At 36.5% G+C, this 22598-nt stretch overlaps 1 protein-coding gene across 4 annotated transcripts in view; it reads right to left on the bottom strand.

The window, feature by feature from the left end:
* The window catches only part of LOC137237972 (ABC transporter G family member 23), a 193707-nt gene that overhangs the window by 41667 nt on the left and 129442 nt on the right, over window positions 1-22598 (bottom strand). For all 4 annotated transcript variants that reach the window (XM_067762441.1, XM_067762437.1, XM_067762440.1 and 1 more), the window contains exons 3-5: window positions 13532-13691; window positions 8504-8766; window positions 2200-2293 (exon numbers count right to left, since the gene is read on the bottom strand). In XM_067762441.1, the coding sequence (XP_067618542.1) occupies window positions 2200-2293; window positions 8504-8766; window positions 13532-13691 (517 nt within the window). The remainder of the gene's footprint in view (window positions 1-2199; window positions 2294-8503; window positions 8767-13531; window positions 13692-22598) is intronic.

The following is a 22598-nucleotide window of genomic DNA, read 5'->3' as shown; positions in this document are numbered from 1 at the left end:
AGCAGACATTTCTTGTTTAACTTTAAAGTCGATCAAAATAAAATGCCATTAGGCATTCAATAAAACCAAAATGAGATAATTAAGAAAATGAATTTTTGCTTAAGTGACTTAAACTATGAACATTTTTATAATTTATTAAATAATATGGGAAAATTCAAACAACGACACATCAGGACGGACAAGGCGTCTTACTATGGTTGAAGTGGAGTGCAGGTTCAAATCCCACTCCCGGGAGAAAATGCTTTGAAGAGATTGGCAAGGTATAATCGAAACACCTGTCATCATGTCCGTCCTGATGTCACGTTGTCTAAATTTTTCCAAATTATTAAATAAATTATAAATTAAAAACTGCTTCAAACAAATGTTTTTATACATTTAAACGCAATGAGGGCAGTCCCCGCTTAATTCATATGAACATTTTTCTTTCGTTTGTTTCATTAGCCATTGAGTGCGCTTGTAATTCTCAACTGGTTAGTGAAAGTCTTAAGATATAGCTTAAATTTTTAACCCAAAGCGGGGCTTTTTCAAAGCAAAATAAGGTGGCTCAACCCGCGGCTAATACCTTAGAGCCCCCAGTTCTGTTGTTGTTGTAGCAGTGCTTCGCCCCATCCAATAGGTGCGACCAGGGACGCAATAAATTAAATGGGATTACACTGAAATAAAAGGCCCTTGGTCGGGAAAAATCCTGAGTCGCTCCGACACATAGAACCGGCTGCCTTGGGAAGCGAGCCCCCAATGAATACATACAAAGGTGTAACAGGTGCATAGCGACATCTGTTCTTCTACAAGAACAAATAAATAAAATAAAAATATAAAATAACGTACAGTCCACTTAAATAAATAATATAATTATAAAAAAAAAATATTCTCCCGCCGAATCACCAAAACTGAGACAATTTTGTATGGAAGATTGAGTTCAATAAAGGCTTTAATGTAGGTAGCTTGACTAATTATATTATTGAGCCTCTGCGTGAAATCGGTGTAAAGCGAATCATCATATGTGACCCGGTCTATGAAAAGGTAGCTTATGACTAAAAAAAAAAACAGCTGTTAACAGCTGTTTCTCGCAATTTCTTTTTTGAGTCAAAAAGCCACCTTTTCATAGGCCGGGTCACATATATATTATTTCTAATTGCGGGTTTTATGTACGGGTCCCTTTTGGAATCAAAATCTGTAAATAAAACTTTGGTTGTAAAGATGGAGATTCGGGCTATTAGCGAGCTTTGAGCAATTTTGGTCGTAATGCTTTTTTGTTAAAAGTAAACGATTGTGAGCACAAAAAGAAATCTATTTGTACTATGGCACTATTGTGAATATTTGCACTGCAGCACCAACTGTTGCTAGCATACGCCAGATGGCAGCGCAAGCTGTACTGTAAGTTTTAATTGATTGATAGAACAGCTTATTTTTGTTGATATTTGATAAGAGACTTTTATATTGGTTGCGCAAGATGCGCACGGGTCCGGCTCGTATAATGTAATTATTTTATGGCCTTCATAATTTGTGGTCAGACTTAAAGTAAATATGTATGGGGTGTCGAGTGGAAACAAGTTGGTAAGTATCGGACCCCCCAGTGCTTATGTCTGTAAGTGCTACCAATTAAAAAGAATGAGCTATCAAAAACTACTACTACTACTCACGACGTTTTTGTCATTTGCATGTTAAATTTTTTATCGGAATCTGGGACAGACTTCATTGAAACTCAACTGATATTTACATATCATAACTCCTTTTACCACATAAATTAATTAACATAGTCGCTCTCGAAGACAACTTGCTCGGTTCAAATTACCGTACATATCAGAAGACTAGCACTTTTCGCTATGTGCATGGAATACTTTTGTCGCTATCTTATATATTGACCTTTGTATTTGAAATTTTGCGAAAGTGTTAGAATTCCACCCAAAAAGTCGATCCGTAGTCGAATGCTCTGGTCTTCCAAGAGATCAACGAAATAACTAATACTCCATGATAGTTCTAGATAATGCAGGCTTTATTAATTATTTCCTTTGAAAGAGAAATACGGCCCACGGATCCTGTGTACCATCAAGTTAGTCGCTTTTTAAATGCAAAGACCCTAACCACTCGTTTACCATGCCTGTGTTGAAGTTGATGACTTAACCTTATTGATATTTTATACAATTTATTTTATTGACTGATTTAAAATTTGTTTGGTTCTAGTTCCATCGAAATACTTACGCAGTTTGCCTTCTTCGCCTCCTCTATATAATGTGTTGTAATGATCACAGCCATTTTGCTATTTCTAGTGCTTTCGACAAGAAAGTCCCAAATTCTATGCAGACAAAAAAAAATTTTATATATATTATTATATAAATATTGTGACGAATATTATCATCACTAACCTGATACTAAATAAATAAACACGCAACCAAAAAAAAAAAAAAAACATGAAGCAGCCACTCGTATATACATGACCACATCACATTTACACACGTACATAAAGGGCGACGAAGAATCACTCACGCACACACTTGTGGTCATCAGCCGAAGTTGGTTCTCACATATGCACACGTGTATGACATTGAGAAATGCATAAACTACAAATATACATAGATGTATATCGCTGGGAACCAAGCATGAGATTCTATAAAGTGAAACGTCTAGACCTTTGGAGAAATATGCTGACGAGGCAACAGAGAGTATAAAAGCAGCGCAAGCTGAGGAATGACTAATAAGTTTGATTTAAACACGCTATCAGTTGCGAAGTGAAGTTTAATTGTGAAGTATAATTCTACTACTCCCAACGTAGTCTAATAAAGACCATTTTGCAATACAGAATATTGGAGTGATTTATTTAACAGTTTAGCGATTCGAACGTTAGCAGAAGATTGCAAATAAGCAGAAATCCCCTAAATTCGTTACAATATATTAGATCGATAAAACATTAAAATTTTTTTTCTTCGTGTGCTATTTCTTTTGTACCATTTTATAGAAACTTTGCAGCCCTGCGCTTGGGTCCACGCCTTTCCTGCTTGGTCGATCATGTGCACCTCTCACCTTCTCTTATTCTCACCCAATCTAATTGGGACATCTACTGAGCAAGCTTCGAGGGATGCGCCCTTTTTAGCTAGTTCAACCGCTTCATTCCCATCTATATTCATATGGCCTGGGACCCAATATACACGATCCCTGTCCCGATTCTTTCCAGGGACTTTTAGATGCTGTGCTATGCGAGATTATTACCTTAATTGATGCTTGGTTGTCAATATAAAAGTTGACGCGCCTGCAATTTAAGCTATTTCTTTCAGTGTTTCTACTGCTTTGATTACGGCTACTACTTCCCCTGGAAAAACACTACAGTGTTCTGGATCAGTGCAGGTATACCCTACTCCTTCCGCTACTTTGGAACCTCCGGTGTACACGCGTATCGGCTGTTCGTCCTGTAGTTGATGACGCTATACTTCTATGGCCGGATGGTCTGCGCTCGATGCAGTTGTTAACGCTATGTGTTTTGCCACCAGGTCTGTAGGTGGAGTGTGCAGAATGGCATACAGTGCAGCCATCGGGTTTGTTTTCAGGGCTCCCGTAATTTTCAAACAGTACTTCATCAAGAAGTGTCCATCAAAAAAGCCTTTTCGGCAGTCTTTCGCAAATACTTAACCTTACACTACCGACAAAGTCTCCACTGGCAGACACGTTCAGCTCGCTAGTATCTATCAGGGCCAAGAGATCACCCTGGCTATCTGAGTAGATGTCAAATTCCTTAAAAGTAAAAAGGGCGGAGAGCATCCCATCTACCGCATCCCAAATGGAGGAAATATCCTCCTAGAAGACGCTGAAGTGATTCGACAGCCTAACTTTCCGGCTAACATTGTGCTCAGGGCATAGTGCTCTACCCACAACCTTCTTACTCAGCCGGAGCCATCCATGAACAGCTTCATCAGATTCCCGTCCCATATTAATTTCCCACTCCCTTGAGGGAATGTGAGTGGTGAATGTGGCAACCAAAGAGGAAGCCAGCGCTCAGTAGTCTGTCCTGCTAGGGATGAAGCCGAACTCAGTTAGTGTCGTGCTCACAGTTAAGAAGCTTATATCCCGCGTCACGAGGCCGTATTCCCGCCCGAGACCAAAATTAAGCATAAGGTGACTCAATGATTCCACCTCATAGTCCTCAATCCAGCTGCAGCAGGGGGGTTTACCAGTATGTTAGGACGATTTTGGCACACCGCGTGCTACTCACTTCCGGCGAGAAAGACCTTTCTACCTACATGCTAAGCTGACTCGGGCCCATCTATACAGCAACATACCACGTACGCCGAATTCCTTACGATCATCTACATCCGTCTCAGTTGTACTCATGCACAATAAGAGATCTCCGTGTCGCTTGCCGGGGATACTGATGTGTCCCGGGACCCAGATGATGTAAATTTTAGAACAGTTGGACGCAAGGGAGCTCAGCACGGTTTAAGAAGGGCTTTAATTACATCGCATCCCTCATTGTGGAAAGGTGCAGCTTAAATAGGGGTCTGAGCAGAAAACCCCCCTCCGTGAACAACTTCAAAAGTTTATCGCCACAATTTAGTCTTCTCTCTAGGGAATGGCTGATGTGAAGCTTTTAAGGGGCAGTTGTCGGCGGTTGTTAAGTATAACCTAGCCGATATTCCATTCTCTGGGATTCTTGTGCACTTCACAGTGCAACTTCACTGCTATGCCGACTTTGGAAGAAGAAAATCAGTTGAGATGAACATACCAGACGACGTCAATACAATATGGAATTTGGTGCTGTCTAAGCAGTTGCCGAGTGTCGTTTCATGTCAAGTGCCATGCCATTACTTTCTGGGAGCCACGATGAAGACTTCTCAGCTTCACGTATTCGGAGAAGCCAGTGAAGAGGCATTTGCTGCGTACTGGCGAACCCACGACTTTATCATTTCGCTCGTAGCTTTCGGATTGCTCCTCTAAAGCAGCTGTCGATTCCGAGATTGGAGTTAGAGGCCGCCGTGCTGGGCACCCGTTTGATGACAACAGTTGTCATACCTTTCACATCGTCCACAGTTATAAAATGAGTAAACAGCGAGCACCGGCGATACAAACCCTTCGTAGCGCACAGAGTCGCTGAGATATTGGACTCCACTATCACGTCAGATTGGAGGTCGTTGTCAACATGTGAAAAAATTTCAGACAAAAAGGTACTTGGTTGAACATAGAGACCGACTTCAGACCTTCATCCATTTGGCCGAGCTGGTTATACGAGAAAGAGCAGACGTGGCTGCAATTTCCCAACTTGAACTTTCCCTAGGACAAGGGGGAAATCCCGTCAAAAGTAATGCTGGTATCCACCACACATGCCGTACTTTACTTCTCGAGGATCTCCTACATTGCCAAGCTGAAGAGAGTCATAGCTGGGCTAATTCGTTCCGTAAATCGGTGCAAGCTGCAGCATGTGGAAACCACGTCTCGGTAAAGGTTTAGCCTTACAGCCGTCGAATTGAATTTAGCCAAACGCCAAGTGTGTCGTCACCTCGAATGAGAAGTCCCTCGAACCGTTATAGTCCCATATAAATTGAATGAAATACGGAATCCAAATCCGGTGCAGCCAATAACGTTGTCGCTTCCAGAACATAGACATACGCCATTAGTGAAGCCATTCACCTTTACGGGATTGGATTTTTTTGGCCAATAAATGTAACCGTTGGAAGAAGCAGAGAAGATGGGTGGCACGTATAGTTCGGGCCATACACCTCGAGGTGGTGCATGACCTGACCACCGACGGGTGTATTCTGACTATGCGTAAATTTATGAACCAAAGGGGCTTGCCTAAGAGGATCAGGTCCGACAACGGCAAGAATTTTGTAGGGGTGGCTAACGATATGAAACGATTTTCCGATGTCTTCGACTTGCAAGCAGTCCAGTATGAAGTGTCTTAAAGGAGTGTGGAAGGAGTCTATCTGTGAGACAATGGTGCAGTGGGTAAAGCCAGTATTGAATCACACAATGAAGGGTGTTGCTCCGAGAGAGCTCACATTGCAAAGTCTAATAATCGAAGCGGAAAATATCGAGCGAACGAACGCGCAGCTATAGGGTTGACACAGAGGCCAGCATCTAAGTTGGCAATTCTCGACATATCTAGTAGTTGGTTCACGGGGTTGGGGATGTTACGAACAGAACTCAAACGTCTTATTACAATGCTACATGGCAGCACCATCACTCTTGCCACATTTCAATTCCACAGGGCAACACCACAGTTTGTCTTCTCTGGGTTATCAAATGTCAGCTGCTCAGCAAATTTAAATTGATCAGAAAAGCCGACAGAAAAAGCCAAACAGAATTGGAAAATGCGGGGAGCTCATAAATCTCATATATAAAGTTCTCGTGTCACAGTGTTTTTGGTTGAACTCCTTAAAACGGCTCGACCGATCCTCATGCAATTTTGTGAGCATATTGAGTAGGTCCGAGAATCGGATCTTATCTATTTTTCATACCGCAAAATGGTAAGGGTGGTCCACCCCTTGGGACTGCGACTGGGACTAGGATTGGAACTCGGAATAAGGGATGTAGAAAAATAAAACGAATTAGAGCAGAAAAACGAGGGAAAGAAAACAAGATTGAGAACAGTTAGACGAAGATAGAGAGATAGGAATAGATGAAGCGGAGGAGGGAAAAGGAGCGGGAGCTAGAGGGAAAACAAAAGGATGGCCGTCTTTTCCAAAAAAGAGATACAGAGAGAGGAGTGAATAAAAGGACAACTGACAAGCCAATCTAATAAAACCGCACTGCGTTTTTTTAGCGCAAGCCAACAACCGGCGTTTTTTGCCCTAACCGAAATAAGCATGCGTTGCGACAATGTAAAGCATGTGTGCAAACGTCAAACTAAAATGTCACGCAGAACAAAAATTGGAAATCGAGTTACATGCCAACCTAATATAAACGCACGCAAGTAATTTTCTGTCAAAAATGTCTCATGCACACCAGAGATCTGCTTTGAGTACTAATACAAATTAGTGCACTTAGTCATGAGCCAAAAAATTGTGTCTAAATGTGTACTTAGTCAAGTAGAGACAAATACTATAAGTAATTAGCACATAAAATGGAAAATACATACGAGTGCCCCGTAACACATATGTCACATACATATATGAAATTTTTGAGTATAAACTGATGTCATTGTCGCTTTAACTCAGTACCACGTTGATTTCGTGTGTAGTACACTGTATACTTCCTTTACCATTGGTTTTACTTTGGCGCTGTATTCAGTTTAGTTTCGTGTACATCGTTATGTTGCTAGCGTGAGAAGACTGATATGACTTTATTCATTTTATTGCACTATTAGTCTTACTTATTCCAATTAGTGTTTGCGTATAACACAGTTGACTTTCTTGCTCAATAAGACAATTGACTGCTTCGTGGCTTATGAACGGTTATTCATTTTACGAAGCATGACTATGTAAATTTGTGTTAGTGGATATAGGTGCTTCATTTTCTTTGTTTGCGTACGCACTCATACTAATTTTTTTGGTTAGTCCACTAACAACCCTAAAAGATGAATAATTTCAGCTCACTGATGCACATACAACTTGTATGAGAGCAACCGAAATTGAGTTTGCTGCGTGAAAACCTAACTCGATTTTAGATTTTTGTTGTGTGTGACATTTAGATTTGACGTTTGCATACATGTTTTACAACGCAGTGCGATTGTATTAGGTTGGCATGTTAGGCTTTCACGCAGCAAATTCATTTCGGTTGCTCTCATACAAGTTGTATGTGCATGAGAAATTTTTTACAGAAAATGACTTGCGTGCGTTTATATTAGGTTGAGCTGTTAATCACTATCTAGGTATGTATGTTGTATTGAACAGTGCAAATTAGTAAGTTATTTAAGACTAAAACTTCATTCTAAATTGCGCTAGCCATAAATTGACTATGTAGAACCTGAATCTACAAGAAAAATTTCCCACTATAATATGTATGTATATTTACGTGACAACAAACATACTGTGACGAATATTTACATCACTATGAGATACTAGCACCACTAAGCTGATACTAAGCAGCCTCTCGTATGTACGTAAACAATTAAATCATCATTTACCCACATACATACAAGACAACGAAGATATACTCACAAACACATGTAATCATCAGCGAAGTAGTACTCACGCATACACCCGCATATGGCTATAAGAGAAACATAAACTACAAATAGGTATACATGTATATAGCTAATAACCAAGCAAGGGATACAATTGTTCAAGAATACAGTTTTGCGAAATGACTACACCTTTGGAGAAATGGATAAACGAGAAAACTGAGAGTATAAAGGCAGCGCAAGCTGAGAAATCAGTATTCAGTTTTGATTTAAGCACGCTATTGGTTGTGTTATTGTGAAGTGCTCTCAAAGTAGTCTAATAAAGACCATTTTGCATTATTGAATATTGGAGTTATTTATTCAACAGCGATTGGAATGTTAGCAGAAGGTTTGGAATAAGCGGAATTTCCCTAAATTCGTTACAATACATAAAAATAAAAAGACACATATACTTACTTCTCACGCAACATAGGATCCAAACCCACAGTCGGTTCGTCTAGAATCAAGAGCTCTGGTTCATGTATCATAGCGCATGCGAATGAAACTCTGCGCTGTTGGCCTCCACTACAATTCTTCACTAACTGTTTCGGCGGTGGTAATTGTAAGAGTGAACGTAATATTTTGAATTTTTCACGAATTTGTTCTTCTTTTAAACCATAAATACGACCAAAATAGAATATGGTCTCCTTTACTGTCATCTCATCAACCAAGGCAATTTCCTTTAAAAACATTAAATAAATATTCAATTAAGTATATAAAATAAACTTTTTATGAACCAAAAAAAAAGGCGACAGTTACATTTTTAAGGCGAATCATATGTGGTACCATAATGAGTAATAAAACCACATCAAATCAGAAAATATTACCATATCCTTATTATTTAAGAATTCATGAGTTTAACACCGGCTTATAATAATTGAATATTCAATTATTATGTTTTCTAAGAGAAACTGAAAATAAAGAAACATTTACCGGCATATTGGGTAAATAGTACCAATTTCGAAAACTGCCACGTAATCATCATCTGGCAATTTCGTAATGTTCTCAAAGGTTTCACCGAGATTCGAACCGCGAATCACGCGGTGAAACTGCAGTTGCCTTAATCACTAGGCTATCTTGCTTGTATTTGTTTTCTTGCTTACTTCTTCTTTATTTATCTCATTTCTACACTAACAACACAATTGAGACATTCTGTCTCTATATTAATTTACGAATTGCCTGCTGATGATTACGTGGCGGTTTTTAAAAGGTACCATCGCAATATACCAGTAAATGTTTCTTTCTTTTCAGTTTCTTTTAGAAAACATAATAATTGAATATTCAGTTATTATAAGCCGGTGTTAAGCTCATGCATTTTTAAATAATAAGTATAAATAGAACACACCATTAAACAAACAAACATTACCATATTCTGAAGATTTTACAACAGTAATAACAGTAAATTGTAGTTTTCTGAAAGGTGGCATTGAACAGATAAACTTTCCCGAACAAAATTATATCCCAACGTCTAGTTTATATATTTATAATTTGCTTTTAATTGTTAAACTGATCACCAGGGCCTTTCGACCTTGTATACAGATTCCTAAAGAGTTTAACCTTTGGTGCCTGAAGACTGAGCTATTCGGAGAGTATTGGCTTCGAGTAGTGAGGTATTTGAATGGTACGCTTCATCTATTCGAATAATGAAATAGTCGAATTATTTGAAAGGATCGTATTATTCGAATAATGGTTATTCCAATATTATACGAAAACAACTCCACTACTACAATGGAAGTACTGCCCCGGAATTTCAACAATCGCTAATGCTAAAACTCCATCGCTGAAAATTCTAAAACAATATCAAGCGCGCAGAAAAGTATGCAATATTTAGAACCACATGGTTATAAGGAATAACGGCCTAAGTCCTAGTAAAAGTATGAAGTTAGATTGAAATTCCACCACTTTATAATATTTTTCCTAAAAGAAACAAGTTTTTACGTTAAAGATTTACTAGGCATTTTTGCTTTTGGGGTAAACAAACTATTTAAAGACTAAAGCCCGGTTTTCAGTACAAGTTCAACTCAGTTTGTCAGTTAAACCACGCTTAACCTTATTCCGCAGTTTATCAGTCTACTTTAACTGAAGTTTAAGCTGAGCTTAAGCGGCCGATTTGGCTGGGTTAAACTCTAGTTAACCTATGAGTTATTTGCGTTCATTCGAAATGGCGTCGAATATACCCAATAAAAATTTGGGTTTGAGTACCATTAGATCTCATGTTGAGAACTAGGCATGCTTCTAAAATCTCAAGAGTTGTTTCGAAACAGTGGCTCAACTCGAGAAACATATCGTACTCAGCAAAAGACGGAATATTTTATAAAACAAAAAATGCTATTATTGAAGTTGAAAAAATTTAATTCCCAACTTGTTCTCTAACTGGACTCGAATGTAAGATTCCATACCACAGTATTTTCACGAAAATAAAATAAAATATATATAATTTATTTTTGATTAATTACGCTTCATTACTGCTATCAACCAGGTGTTTATTTCCCACATTGGAGATTTTGTTTTTAACTCCACCTCAACTCGATATCCAATGTAGGATATCAACTGGAGAAATGTGTTGAATATTCATTTGAGAACTGTATATTTCTCAAAATCTCTCAAAGGTCGGAAGATAATTTAAGAATGACGTTTTAAGGAAGTTTTCGACGATGGAGATTGGAGAACTGGATATCAACTAGAGAACTATCTGATTTAAGAATATTTAAATAAGTATGTTGGATATCGCCTCCGGAACTAGATATATTTCGCTGGAGAAATTTTTTTTCCATGTTTGTTGGGTAAACAAAATCCAGCTGTTGCCGTAAAAAACCAATGTTGCCGCACAAAAAAGCCTACCCCAAATGCGGCCTTAAACTGTGACTGAAAAACTGCTCAGTAGTTTAACTTGAGTTTAAATTTGACTAGAGTTTAAGCAAACTTAGTTTAAGCTTAGCATAACCAACTACTCAAAAACCGGGCCTAAGGGTGGAGAGTTTAAGTTTGAGTATGAAATATTAAGATTTGTAAAGGAAGGGATATTTTTGAGTACACCATAGCTGTGGTACCCTGAAGCGAAAATGGACAATGCGGTAGTTTCGCACTACAGATTTAAAGACTATCTAGCAGGGGAGGGCAAAACGGACCTCTATTACGTTAGCGCAGTGGCGAATAATTTGTAGTGAGACAAACAGCTCAATAACGTTGCGAGTCTTAAAGATAATGTGCCGGAATAGTAAAATGGCGTGGAGAGAGCTCCTTCTGACTCTTGATGAGGGTTCATTTGATGTGGCACAGATACAGGAGCCATAGCTCTCATCTGGAGAAAACACCTACACTCGTGTATGCCTAGCGGTGGTTACAATATTCTAGCATCCTAATACATGGCCCAGAGGCGCCACCAGAGTAGTTCATAGCGATGGCGGATCAAGAAGTATGCAGAAGATGGCTTGTCATAAGCGCTGATGTGAATGGGCAAAGTGTAATACGATGGCCACCATGCAGATATTAACTTCAGCATCCCCATAAAGAGGGTAGAGAAGTGAAAATCCGAAACATTAGGACAACAGACCGGTACAAATTCCAGAAATATGTAGCAGAAAGATTTGGGCCACTTATAAAGGTTTTCACTGCAAATCAAAATCTTATCAAAGGCGCTGACAACTGCGTACAATAAAGCTTGTCCTATGAGAAGCGAAAGGCAAAGCCACCATGTTGAAGTAAGAAGTTGAGTCTTCTTAGAAGGCAAGTAAACGATATGGCGAAAATTGCGGAGTGCGAGGTGTGCTGGGACGAATATAGAGATCTATTAAGGATCTATAAACGTGAAATCAGCAGGTCGAAGGAGGTTTCATGGAAAAATTTTCTGTGCGGACATAGAATGTTCCAGCGCAACCGAAGAAAGTCATATCTAAGGAAAATATAGCCCAGGGACTGATAAGAGAGGACGACGGGGAGTGGTCATACAGTAGTGAAGAGTCTCTAGAGAGGCTACTTAATACGCACTTCCCATCCGTAAATGATGCGGAATAGTTGTGTAATAACATTCACACATCTATACACTACTGTAATTGAATGGGCGATGAAAACGTTTGCCAAGCTCGAATTGCCAGGATCAGATAAGAGATTCACTGCTATGTTGCAGATGGCAGGTGGAAATAGCTTAAAAAGGATTGCAGAATAGTTGAAAACAATATTTGAGGATTGCATAAAACTGAACTACGTCCCGCAATCTTGGAGAACGGCTCGAGAAGTCTTCATAGCGAAACAGGAAGAATCAGTTATCTGAATCCTATAGACTACCGGCCTATTAGTTTAGCATATTTTCTGCTTAAAACCGTAGAGGGTTTAATAGATGAATATATTAAATCAAACATGAATGAAGCATTATACTCTTCAGCCCAACATGCTTACACCAAAGACAAGTCAGTCGATACTGCATTGTAGAGGGTGGTCATGTAGAGAAAACCCTGAAACACCAGGAATAGAGCCAAGGTATTTTTATGGACATTGCCGGGGATTTCAATATTGTCTCGAAACGAGCAATCATGGACAGTTTCAACTAGATTGAAGTACTCGGCCTTTACATATTGGATTGGCTCCATGTTTAGCTGCAAAATGATCGCGTCGCAATAGGGTCTTCGCGAGGCCATAAAATCTATAAACGCTGATCATCAAACAAATACCGATGGTTTCAAATTAACGGAAGTGGTCAGGTCTGCTGTTTACTATGTCGTTCCAAAAATAAAGAGATCTTACAGCCTGTCGCCATTGTTTTTCAGGTGGAAATTGTTTCCGTGAAGAACGCAGCAGATATTCTGAAGGAAGCGTGCTCAATATGCAGTCGTGTCAATATTGATAACCAGGCTGTGATGAAGACAACTATCTCACACAGTACTTCATCAACAAATGTACTGGAGTACAAATAAGCATTGGAGAGTCTACCCTCAGGCCGGACCATACATCTCTACTGGGTACCCGGTCATTAAGGGATAGCAGGTAACGAAAAGTCCGATGAGTTGGCAAAGGAGGTTGTAGCACTCGATGAATCGGCGGTAGAAGACCCAATCCGTTTGTGAGAAATCAAAAGAAGACAGGAATTGCATGATCCAAGCATGAAATTCGTGGACAAAAACATGTGGCTGCAAAGATCATATGCATGCATATTAACTGGACACTGCCTTCTGGCGTCACGTGTTATACATCGTCAGTTACAGCAGATGTAGAAAGTGCGAGTTGTAGGAAAAACAGTAGTATACCAATCGAATGAATCGAGTTTTTAAGCATACGAAATCTCACTAAACGTGCTACCCTTCGCTTTCAAGTTAGACCCCAACTTTAGAAGTCTCTCGTTACAAAATTAACCTCAGAGTATAACCTAAATTCATATAAATTCGTAGCAAACCTCATGTTCAATTGATTTGGTACATGCATCTGTTTTTACGTTTAACATTTTTTACTTACCTGTGGCATATATCCAACACGTGCGCCCGGAATGCCACTTCCTGGATGTCCGGGCGTATGGCCTAGAACTGTGACTTCGCCGCTATTCAACTGACGTTGGCCAACCAAACATGAGAGTAGTGTTGTTTTCCCACAACCTGAAGCACCAAGGAGACCATATCTGTGGATTTCAAATCAAAGGTATAACTACATCGTCATCGCAAACGGAAAGTCGCAAGTTAAAACAAGTAAGGAAGGCTAAGTTCGGGTGTAACCGAACATTACATACTCAGCTGAGAGCCTTGTAGCCAAATAAGGGAAAATGTAGGAAAATGAACCTAGGGTAACCCTGGAATGTGTTTGTATGATATTAAAGAGTATTTTAAAAGGGAGTGCACCATAGTTCTATAGGTGAACGCCTTTTCGAGAAATCGAGGGGTGACTCTATAATGTGTTCGTACGATATGGGTATCAAATTAAAGGTATTAAGGAGGGTTTTAAAAGGGAGTGGCCCTTAGTGGACCAGGGTACCCAGAACATCATCTGTCGGGTACAGCTAATTTATTTATATATGTAATCACACGAACAGTATTCCTGTCATGATTCCAAGGGCTTTTGATTTCGCTCTGCAGAACTTTTTCATTTTATTCTACTTAATATGGTAGGTGTCGCACCCATTTTACAAAGTATTTTTCTAAAGTTATACTTTGCGCCAATCACCATGTTTCATTCCTTTTTTCGTATTTGGTGTAGAATTATTGAATTTTTTTCATTTTTCGAAATTTTCGATATGGAAAAAGTGGGCGTGGTCATCGTCAGATTGCGCCCATTTTTAATACCAAGATAAAGTGAGTTCAGATAAGTACGTGAACTAAGTTTAGTAAAGATATATCGATTTTTGCTCAAGTTATCGTGTTAACGGCCGAGCAGAAGGACAGACGGTCGACTGTGTATAAAAACTGGGCGTGGCTTCAACCGATTTCGTCAATTTTCACAGGCAACAGTTATCATCATAGAATCTATGCCCCTACCAAATTTCACAAGGATTGGTACATTTTTGTTCGACTTAAACGCCATTTTTCTAATTTTCTCTTCTATTCTATTATATTCTATTATATTCTATTCTATTCTATTCTATTCTATTCTATTCTGCATTCGGATTTTCGAGATTTCGATCACCTAAAGTAAACATATTTGGTTGTTATATCGGCCTACTGATTTGTAAGATCGCGGGTTCGAATCGAGCTGAAAAAATTATTAAATTAGAATAGAAGAAAGACGTTACCGATGAAGGAATTTAGCAGTTTCCGAAATGGATCTATACAACGAGCTTTGGCAGTTGTCTAAATTTTTTCTTTCTTCTATTCTAATTTAATAATTTTTTCAGCTCGATTCGAACCCGCGATCTTACAAATCAATAGGTCGATATAACAACTAAATATGTTTACTTTAGGTGATCGAAAATTTATAATCATTTTTTATCATTTAATTCAAATATGATTCCAAAATGTGATTGAAAAACTACATTCAGTTTTTGATCATCAAAGGAAAGCATATTTGATTATTATGTTTGTTGGGTTTTATCAAATATTAAAATTTAGTAATTAAATGACTTCAAAAATAATTCCAAAAAGTGATCGAAAAATGCTTTTTAGTTTTTCATCATCAAAAGTATTCATATTTGATTATTTATTTTGTTCAATTGTATGATAACTCATTATTTACTCAGAAAGAGTAATCAAATTGTATTGATATGTAGGGAAATTGAAAATTGAATCACCTAAATGCTGAGTGGGTACGTTGTGTTATTGCTATGTTGTTGAGGCTAAAAATAACTTAATAGCTGTTTGTAAAATATTGTAACGAATTTACTTGCAAATCCTCTTATTTGCAATCCTCTGCTAAGTTCGAATCACTAAACTGTTGAATAAATAACTCCAATTTGTAATAATGCAAAATGGCCTTTATTAAAGTACTTCACAATAACACTCAAACTGCAACGAATAGCTTGCTTAATAACCAAACTGATTGATAGCTCAAATGAAACTCTACTATTCAAAATAATACTGCTCTTGCTCGCTAGATAGCGTCTTAGTGGAAGCTGCTTGACAACTCAAATCAAACTGAATTCCAGCGCCTCTACAATTGTCGCCTTTTATACTCTTTGATTTCAACCTTCGCATCTTCTAGGCGCTTCCAGAATCTACTAGTCCAGCAGCTCTCAAACTTCTCAGCTGTAACTACAATTGCACAATTTTATACATATTCTAGGCGCTTCCAGAATCTACTAGTCCAGTAGCTCTCAAACTTCTCAGCTGTAACTACAATTGCACAATTTTATAGTTTTTCTCATTGCATACTTATAGGAGTATCTCAGATGTATGCATGTGTTTGTGCATTGACTCTCCGCTGCTCGTATACGTACATGGTACATATATGCCCCTACCAAATTTCACAAGGATTGGTACATTTTTGTTCGACTTAAACGCCATTTTTCTAATTTTCTCTTCTATTCTATTCTATTCTATTATATTCTATTCTATTCTATTCTATTCTATTCTATTCTATTCTATTCTATTCTATTCTATTCTGCATTCGGATTTTCGAGATTTCGATATCGAAAAAGTGTGCGTGGTTATACTCCGATTTCGTTCGTTTTAAATAACGATCTGAGATGAGTGCGCAGGAACTTACATATCTATGTAATTTCATTAAGATACCTCAAAATTTACTCAAGTTATCGTGTTTACGAACAGACGGACGGACGGACATGGCTAAATGAATTTCTTTTTTCGCCCAGATCATTTTGATATATAGAAGTCTATATCTATCTCGATTAGTTTATGCCGTTACGGGATGAGCTCTGCCCAGCTGAGTATAAAAATTGTGTAAACAAAAGCAGCGTTGCACAAATCGGAAGTTTTAGTTAATTGGAAAGTTCGCGGCCTATCAACTTTGTTGTCTACAATTATCGCAACCCCGTTTGCACAATTCAATTTCCAGGAATTGATTGGAAAATCAATCCAGCTTTTATCTTCTAAAGATCTGATTTGTCACCATTTGATAACCATTCTGATAACGGTTGTCCTATGCAGTAAAAAAAAAAGAATATATGGCACGATAACCTCCGAAAAGATTTTAGGGCGAGCTTCTCTTCCAATTTGCGTCGTGCTCCTTTTAATTTTTCCTACAAATTGGCGAAACGGAGCTACTTGTTTTATGCCGACTCTGAACGGTATCTGCAAGGCAGATGAGTTTTCACCGAGAGCTTTTCATGGCAGAAATACACTCGGAGTATTTGCCAAACACTGCCGAGGGGCGACCCCGCTTAGAAAAATTTTCTTCTAATTGAAAAAACTTGTTTCTAAAATTTTGATGTTGCTTTTCCCGGAGCGTGAACCCAGGATCTTTGGTGTGGATGGCGGAGCACGCTACCGTCACACCACGGCGGCCGATAACATATTTTGTCTCCAAATCTTTTGTTAAAATGCGGTTTTTAATCGTGAAAAAACGTCGGAAAAGTGCCAAGAATTGGTAAAAATTATATCACATCAGCAAAGTGTAAAACCACTTATAGCCAAAGGAAGTGTAGAATTCTTCTTCTTATGCTTTACATGTAGCAAAAAAAGATTGCAATCTTGTGGTCCGATGGCGGTAGTGTTTCTAGATCTGCCGTTCTCCATAGAAATATGTGCAATCAACTCATCATGTATAAGATTGCGTTGGACGCACCTACATAAAAATGTTCATGGTTACGCGGCCATTATTTTTTGGCCAGAGCCTAATGTGGCCTTAGCTTTAAGGCCAATTAAACTTCCTTAAGGGCCAATTAATGGTGACTTATAACCATAAAACCATAACCAGATAAAACAGCTGATCGAACCTACCTTATGGAAATCAATGTAATCGATTAATGGTGCCATAACGCTAACGCCATAACCAACCATACCATAGCCAAACAATTGGTTTTTGGTTTCTCTACAAAAAGTTATTAAATTCACCAACTGAAATATTTTTAGGTTATGGATATGGCGAGAAACCAAAAACCAATTGGGTGGCTATGGTATGGTTGGTTATGGCGTTAGCGTTATGGTATGGCACCATTAATCGATTACATTGATTTCCATAAGGTAGGTTCGATCAGCTGGTTCCCATGCTGTGGTTTTATGGTTATAAGTCACCATTAATTGGCCCTTAAGGAAGTTTAATTGGCCTTAAAGCTAAGGCCACATTAGGCTGCACTACGCAGCACTGCACTGCACTACAAAATATTCTTTGCATGTATTCTTATGAGGCAATTCACACCTAGCTATAATGTTAAACTATAGTTTTATTTAAAATTTATTTTATATTCAAATTAAATATTTTCACATTTTAACAATTATAAAAATAACTGCTTTGAAAATTTTAATTTTGAAATAACATTATAATTAAGATAACATAAAAATAATTTACGTAATTAAAGTATATTTTACAAAGTAGATAACCCTTCATATACTCCCCCTCCAGTGAAACGAAAAATTTATTTTTTAAATGTTAATTTACAGTGTATATTGAGTACTGTAAGAATTTTGTGTTGTAGTTTGAAAAATGTTTGAATTTTGTGTTGTAGGTATATTGTATTTTTTTTTTAATTGTCAGAATTTTGAGAAATGTATTTTTATGTTAATTGCGTTAGAAGTTTATGTTGGTATTGATGTAAGTACTCAATCTTTTGATAATTCGATGTACTTGATAGTTTATTTTATTTTTTAATTTTCGGTAGGTTATTGTTTACTAATTGTAATAATATTTTATCCATATTGATATTACCCGGCCAGCATTTTTTGAAAATTTTGATCAAAAAATATTTAAATATCACATTTAAAAGCATTTTCTGTTCGAAAATTAACGTATCGTCGGGAGAAAAATGTACCATAAATGTGATTATTCTTGAAGAATCATTTATGATTCTTATTTCGAAACGCTTTTTATTCATATTTGATATCATTGTAAAATTGAGCTTTAATAGTTTTAGAGTAATATTTGACTGCTTTTCACAGTCATTTTCTGATCATATTCGTGAATATATTTCAATCGTTTTGGTTGAGATTTTTGAATCATTTTTGAATGCCATTATAATGAATTTATTCTTCATATCTCATTCATTCACTACATAATAATCTTATTTCATCAGGGGAAGAAAGCATGCGAATGTGAGCTATTCGAACCACAGCTAACTCGTAAACAAACTTGACCGATATACACCTGCGACCACAACATCCAACATCAGCATTATCGTCCGCATCCTAAAATACGGATACGATACGGGATGTTGAAGCCGTATCCAGGTATGTCAAAATAGTTTCACTTACCTGGGGTTCAAATAGCTCACAACCTATGTATTGTGCAATCACATTGCACAAAATCTTCGTTCACGAGCAGCATTACATTATTTTTAACTTGAAGAATATACTTTGCATAAATAATAAAATTTGTATATATTTTTTCTTAGCTTCATGATTGAAAAAATATGTGTATGTGAAAAAAATAAAATTTTTAACGAAAATTAAAATTTCAACAAGTATAAAATTCATTATTCAGTCAACAAATATATTCATTAAAGATTCAGAAAGCTGAATGAAAAATGATTATAAATTTTCGATCACCTAAAGTAAACATATTTGGTTGTTATATCGGCCTACTGATTTGTAAGATCGCGGGTTCGAATCGAGCTGAAAAAATTATTAAATTAGAATAGAAGAAAGACGTTGCCGATGAAGGAATTTAGCAGTTTCCGAAATGGATCTATACAACGAGCTTTGGCAGTTGTCTAAATTTTTTCTTTCTTCTATTCTAATTTAATAATTTTTTCAGCTCGATTCGAACCCGCGATCTTACAAATCAATAGGTCGATATAACAACTAAATATGTTTACTTTAGGTGATCGAAAATTTATAATCATTTTTTATCATTTAATTCAAATATGATTCCAAAATGTGATTGAAAAACTACATTCAGTTTTTGATCATCAAAGGAAAGCATATTTGATTATTCTTTTTGTTGGGTTTTATCAAATATTAAAATTTAGTAATTAAATGACTTCAAAAATAATTCCAAAAAGTGATCGAAAAATGCTTTTTAGTTTTTCATCATCAAAAGTATTCATATTTGATTATTTATTTTGTTCAATTGTATGATAACTCATTATTTAGTCAGAAAGAGTAATCAAATTGTATTGATATGTAGGGAAATTGAAAATTGAATCACCTAAATGCTGAGTGGGTACGTTGTGTTATTGCTATGTTGTTGAGGCTAAAAATAACTTAATAGCTGTTTGTAAAATATTGTAACGAATTTACTTGCAAATCCTCTTATTTGCAATCCTCTGCTAAGTTCGAATCACTAAACTGTTGAATAATTAACTCCAATTTGTAATAATGCAAAATGGCCTTTATTAAAGTACTTCACAATAACACTCAAACTGTGCAACGAATAGCTTGCTTAATAACCAAACTGATTGATAGCTCAAATGAAACTCTACTATTCAAAATAATACTGCTCTTGCTCGTTAGATAGCGTCTTAGTCGAAGCTGCTTGACAACTCAAATCAAACTGAATTCCAGCGCCTCTACAATTGTCGCCTTTTATACTCTTTGATTTCAACCTTCGCATCTTCTAGGCGCTTCCAGAATCTACTAGTCCAGCAGCTCTCAAACTTCTCAGCTGTAACTACAATTGCACAATTTTATACATATTCTAGGCGCTTCCAGAATCTACTAGTCCAGTAGCTCTCAAACTTCTCAGCTGTAACTACAATTGCACAATTTTATAGTTTTTCTCATTGCATACTTATAGGAGTATCTCAGATATATGCATGTGTTTGTGCATTGACTCTCCGCTGCTCGTATACGTACATGGTACATATATGTAGACGCAGTTATTGTTTCGTTTATGTAGATACATAATGATTGAATTATTGATGTGCATTCACGTCACTGCTTAGCATCGGCTTAGAGACGATAGCATCGCTCAGTGCTGCTAACATTCGTTACAATATTATCAATTATGTTTTTGAAGAAATTAAAATGAGGTTGAATGATAGTAGATGGCAACTTTGTGTGCACAATCATTCAAAAATTAATAACTTGTATTATGCAGAATATATGTTCAATATATAATTGTACTCTGCATAATGTATGTCCAAGTTTTTGATAAGAAATGAAGAGTTGATTCCGTTATTCGTTTGAAGTAGATATGAAATTGTCATATGATTTTAATTTCAATATGAAAGAATTGATATATGTCAATAAAAATTATTTTAAGAAATCTTTTGAAATTTTTTAAAATTGATTATAGTAATTAGTTTGATTTTAAAAAGTTAAAGTCATTTCTTTGTTTTGTAGTGTATTGTGTTACTTTCGAATTGAATATGAAATTTGCTTGTATTGCGGAATTTGTATGTCTGTTGTTGTAAAATATCTTATATGTGTAGATGATAAATATTCTTGAATATAAACTGGAGAAAAACTGCACATAATTCAAATGTACTTAATTAAACTATAATTTAGAAAAATTAATTACATTTTTGTATATATTTAATAATTTTATCAATAATTTGTATTAAAATATAAATTGAATATTTTGTTTGTAAATTGGTTCAACGAAAGATTTAGACAACGAACTTTTATTGAAAAAATACGTACTATTTTTCAAAAAAATATGAAATTTTGAACAAAATAGCTCACCAAAAGTTGAGGGTAGGTAGATGCTGGAGTTAAAAACATAAATTGATATTGGGCTTGAATGTTGTTATTTTGAACAGAAGAAACTTATTTTCCCAAAATAATCCTCAAGTATATTTTGACGGTCTTTGATTACATATAGTAATTTTCTCCATGCTCTTTCAAGATCAGAAGTTGGTACGTTGTAGTTGTAATATATTCGGCTGATATTTCGACTAGCATAAGAATAATAATGAGACTCAAAATCGTAGGCATTAGTATTGCAAATAGAAATTGTCAACGTTTATTCCAATGTTTGTAACAATCCATCCATAACATCCATTTGAAATGTACCTAATGATAATTTGTTGGAACTAAGTCTTGATCATTGCTAAAGGATGCCATTTCAAAAATGAAAATTTTTATTTAAAGAATGATTAAAATTATGACACAAACACAATGTTCTTAGTAGTATTTTATCTTGTTAATTTGGATTTTTGTTTGTAATAGATTGTATAAATCAAATAATTGTAAATTTCACAAAATTGAATTTAGTTTTTAGTATTACCACTTTTATGATTTTTAATAATCGGGGATTGCCCATATTGCATATTGCCTTGTCCGTCCTGATGTCACGTTGTTTAAAATTTTTCCCAAATTATTAAATAAATTACCACTTTTATTTAAATTTTAGTGGTTGTTCTAGGTGTATGAAAACGCACTGATTTTAATTTTTAAAATTTCTTTGAAAGTCATATTAAAAAGTCTTCAAAGACTTAGATAAATTTAGGTCCGTTGTTAGGATCGCCATTATATAATGTTAAAAAAATAAATGTAAGGCGCGATAACCTCCGAAGAGATCTAAGGCCGAGCTTCTCTTCCAATTTGCGTCGTGCTCCTCTTGATTTTTCCCTACAAATTGGCCGGACGGGACCGACATGTTTTATGCCGACTCCGAACGGCATCTGCAAGGCAGATGAGTTTTCACTGAGAGCTTTTCATGGCAGAAATACAATCGGAGCGCTTGCCAGACACTGCCGAGGGGCGACCCCGCTTAGAAAAATTTTCTTCTAATTGAAAAATCTTATTTCTAAAATTTTGATGTTGCTTTGCCCGGGAGTTGAACCCAGGGCATACGGTGTGATAGGCGGAGCACGCTACCATCACACCACGGTGTTAAACTATATTTTTATTAAAAATTTATTTTATATTCAAATTAAATATTTTCACATTTTAACAATTATAAAAATAACTGATTTGAAAATTTTCATGTTGAAATAACATTAAAAGTAAAATAACATAAAAATAATTTACATAATTAAAGTATATTTTACAAAGTAGATAACCCTACACTAGCGTCAGCAGCACTACGCGACCCGGCATAA

Source organism: Eurosta solidaginis, chromosome 1 (assembly GCF_040869045.1).
Source record: "Eurosta solidaginis isolate ZX-2024a chromosome 1, ASM4086904v1, whole genome shotgun sequence".
Taxonomy (NCBI): Eukaryota; Metazoa; Arthropoda; class Insecta; order Diptera; family Tephritidae; genus Eurosta; species Eurosta solidaginis.
Note: the sequence above shows the minus strand (reverse complement) of the source record. Positions and strands in the feature narration are given on the sequence as shown.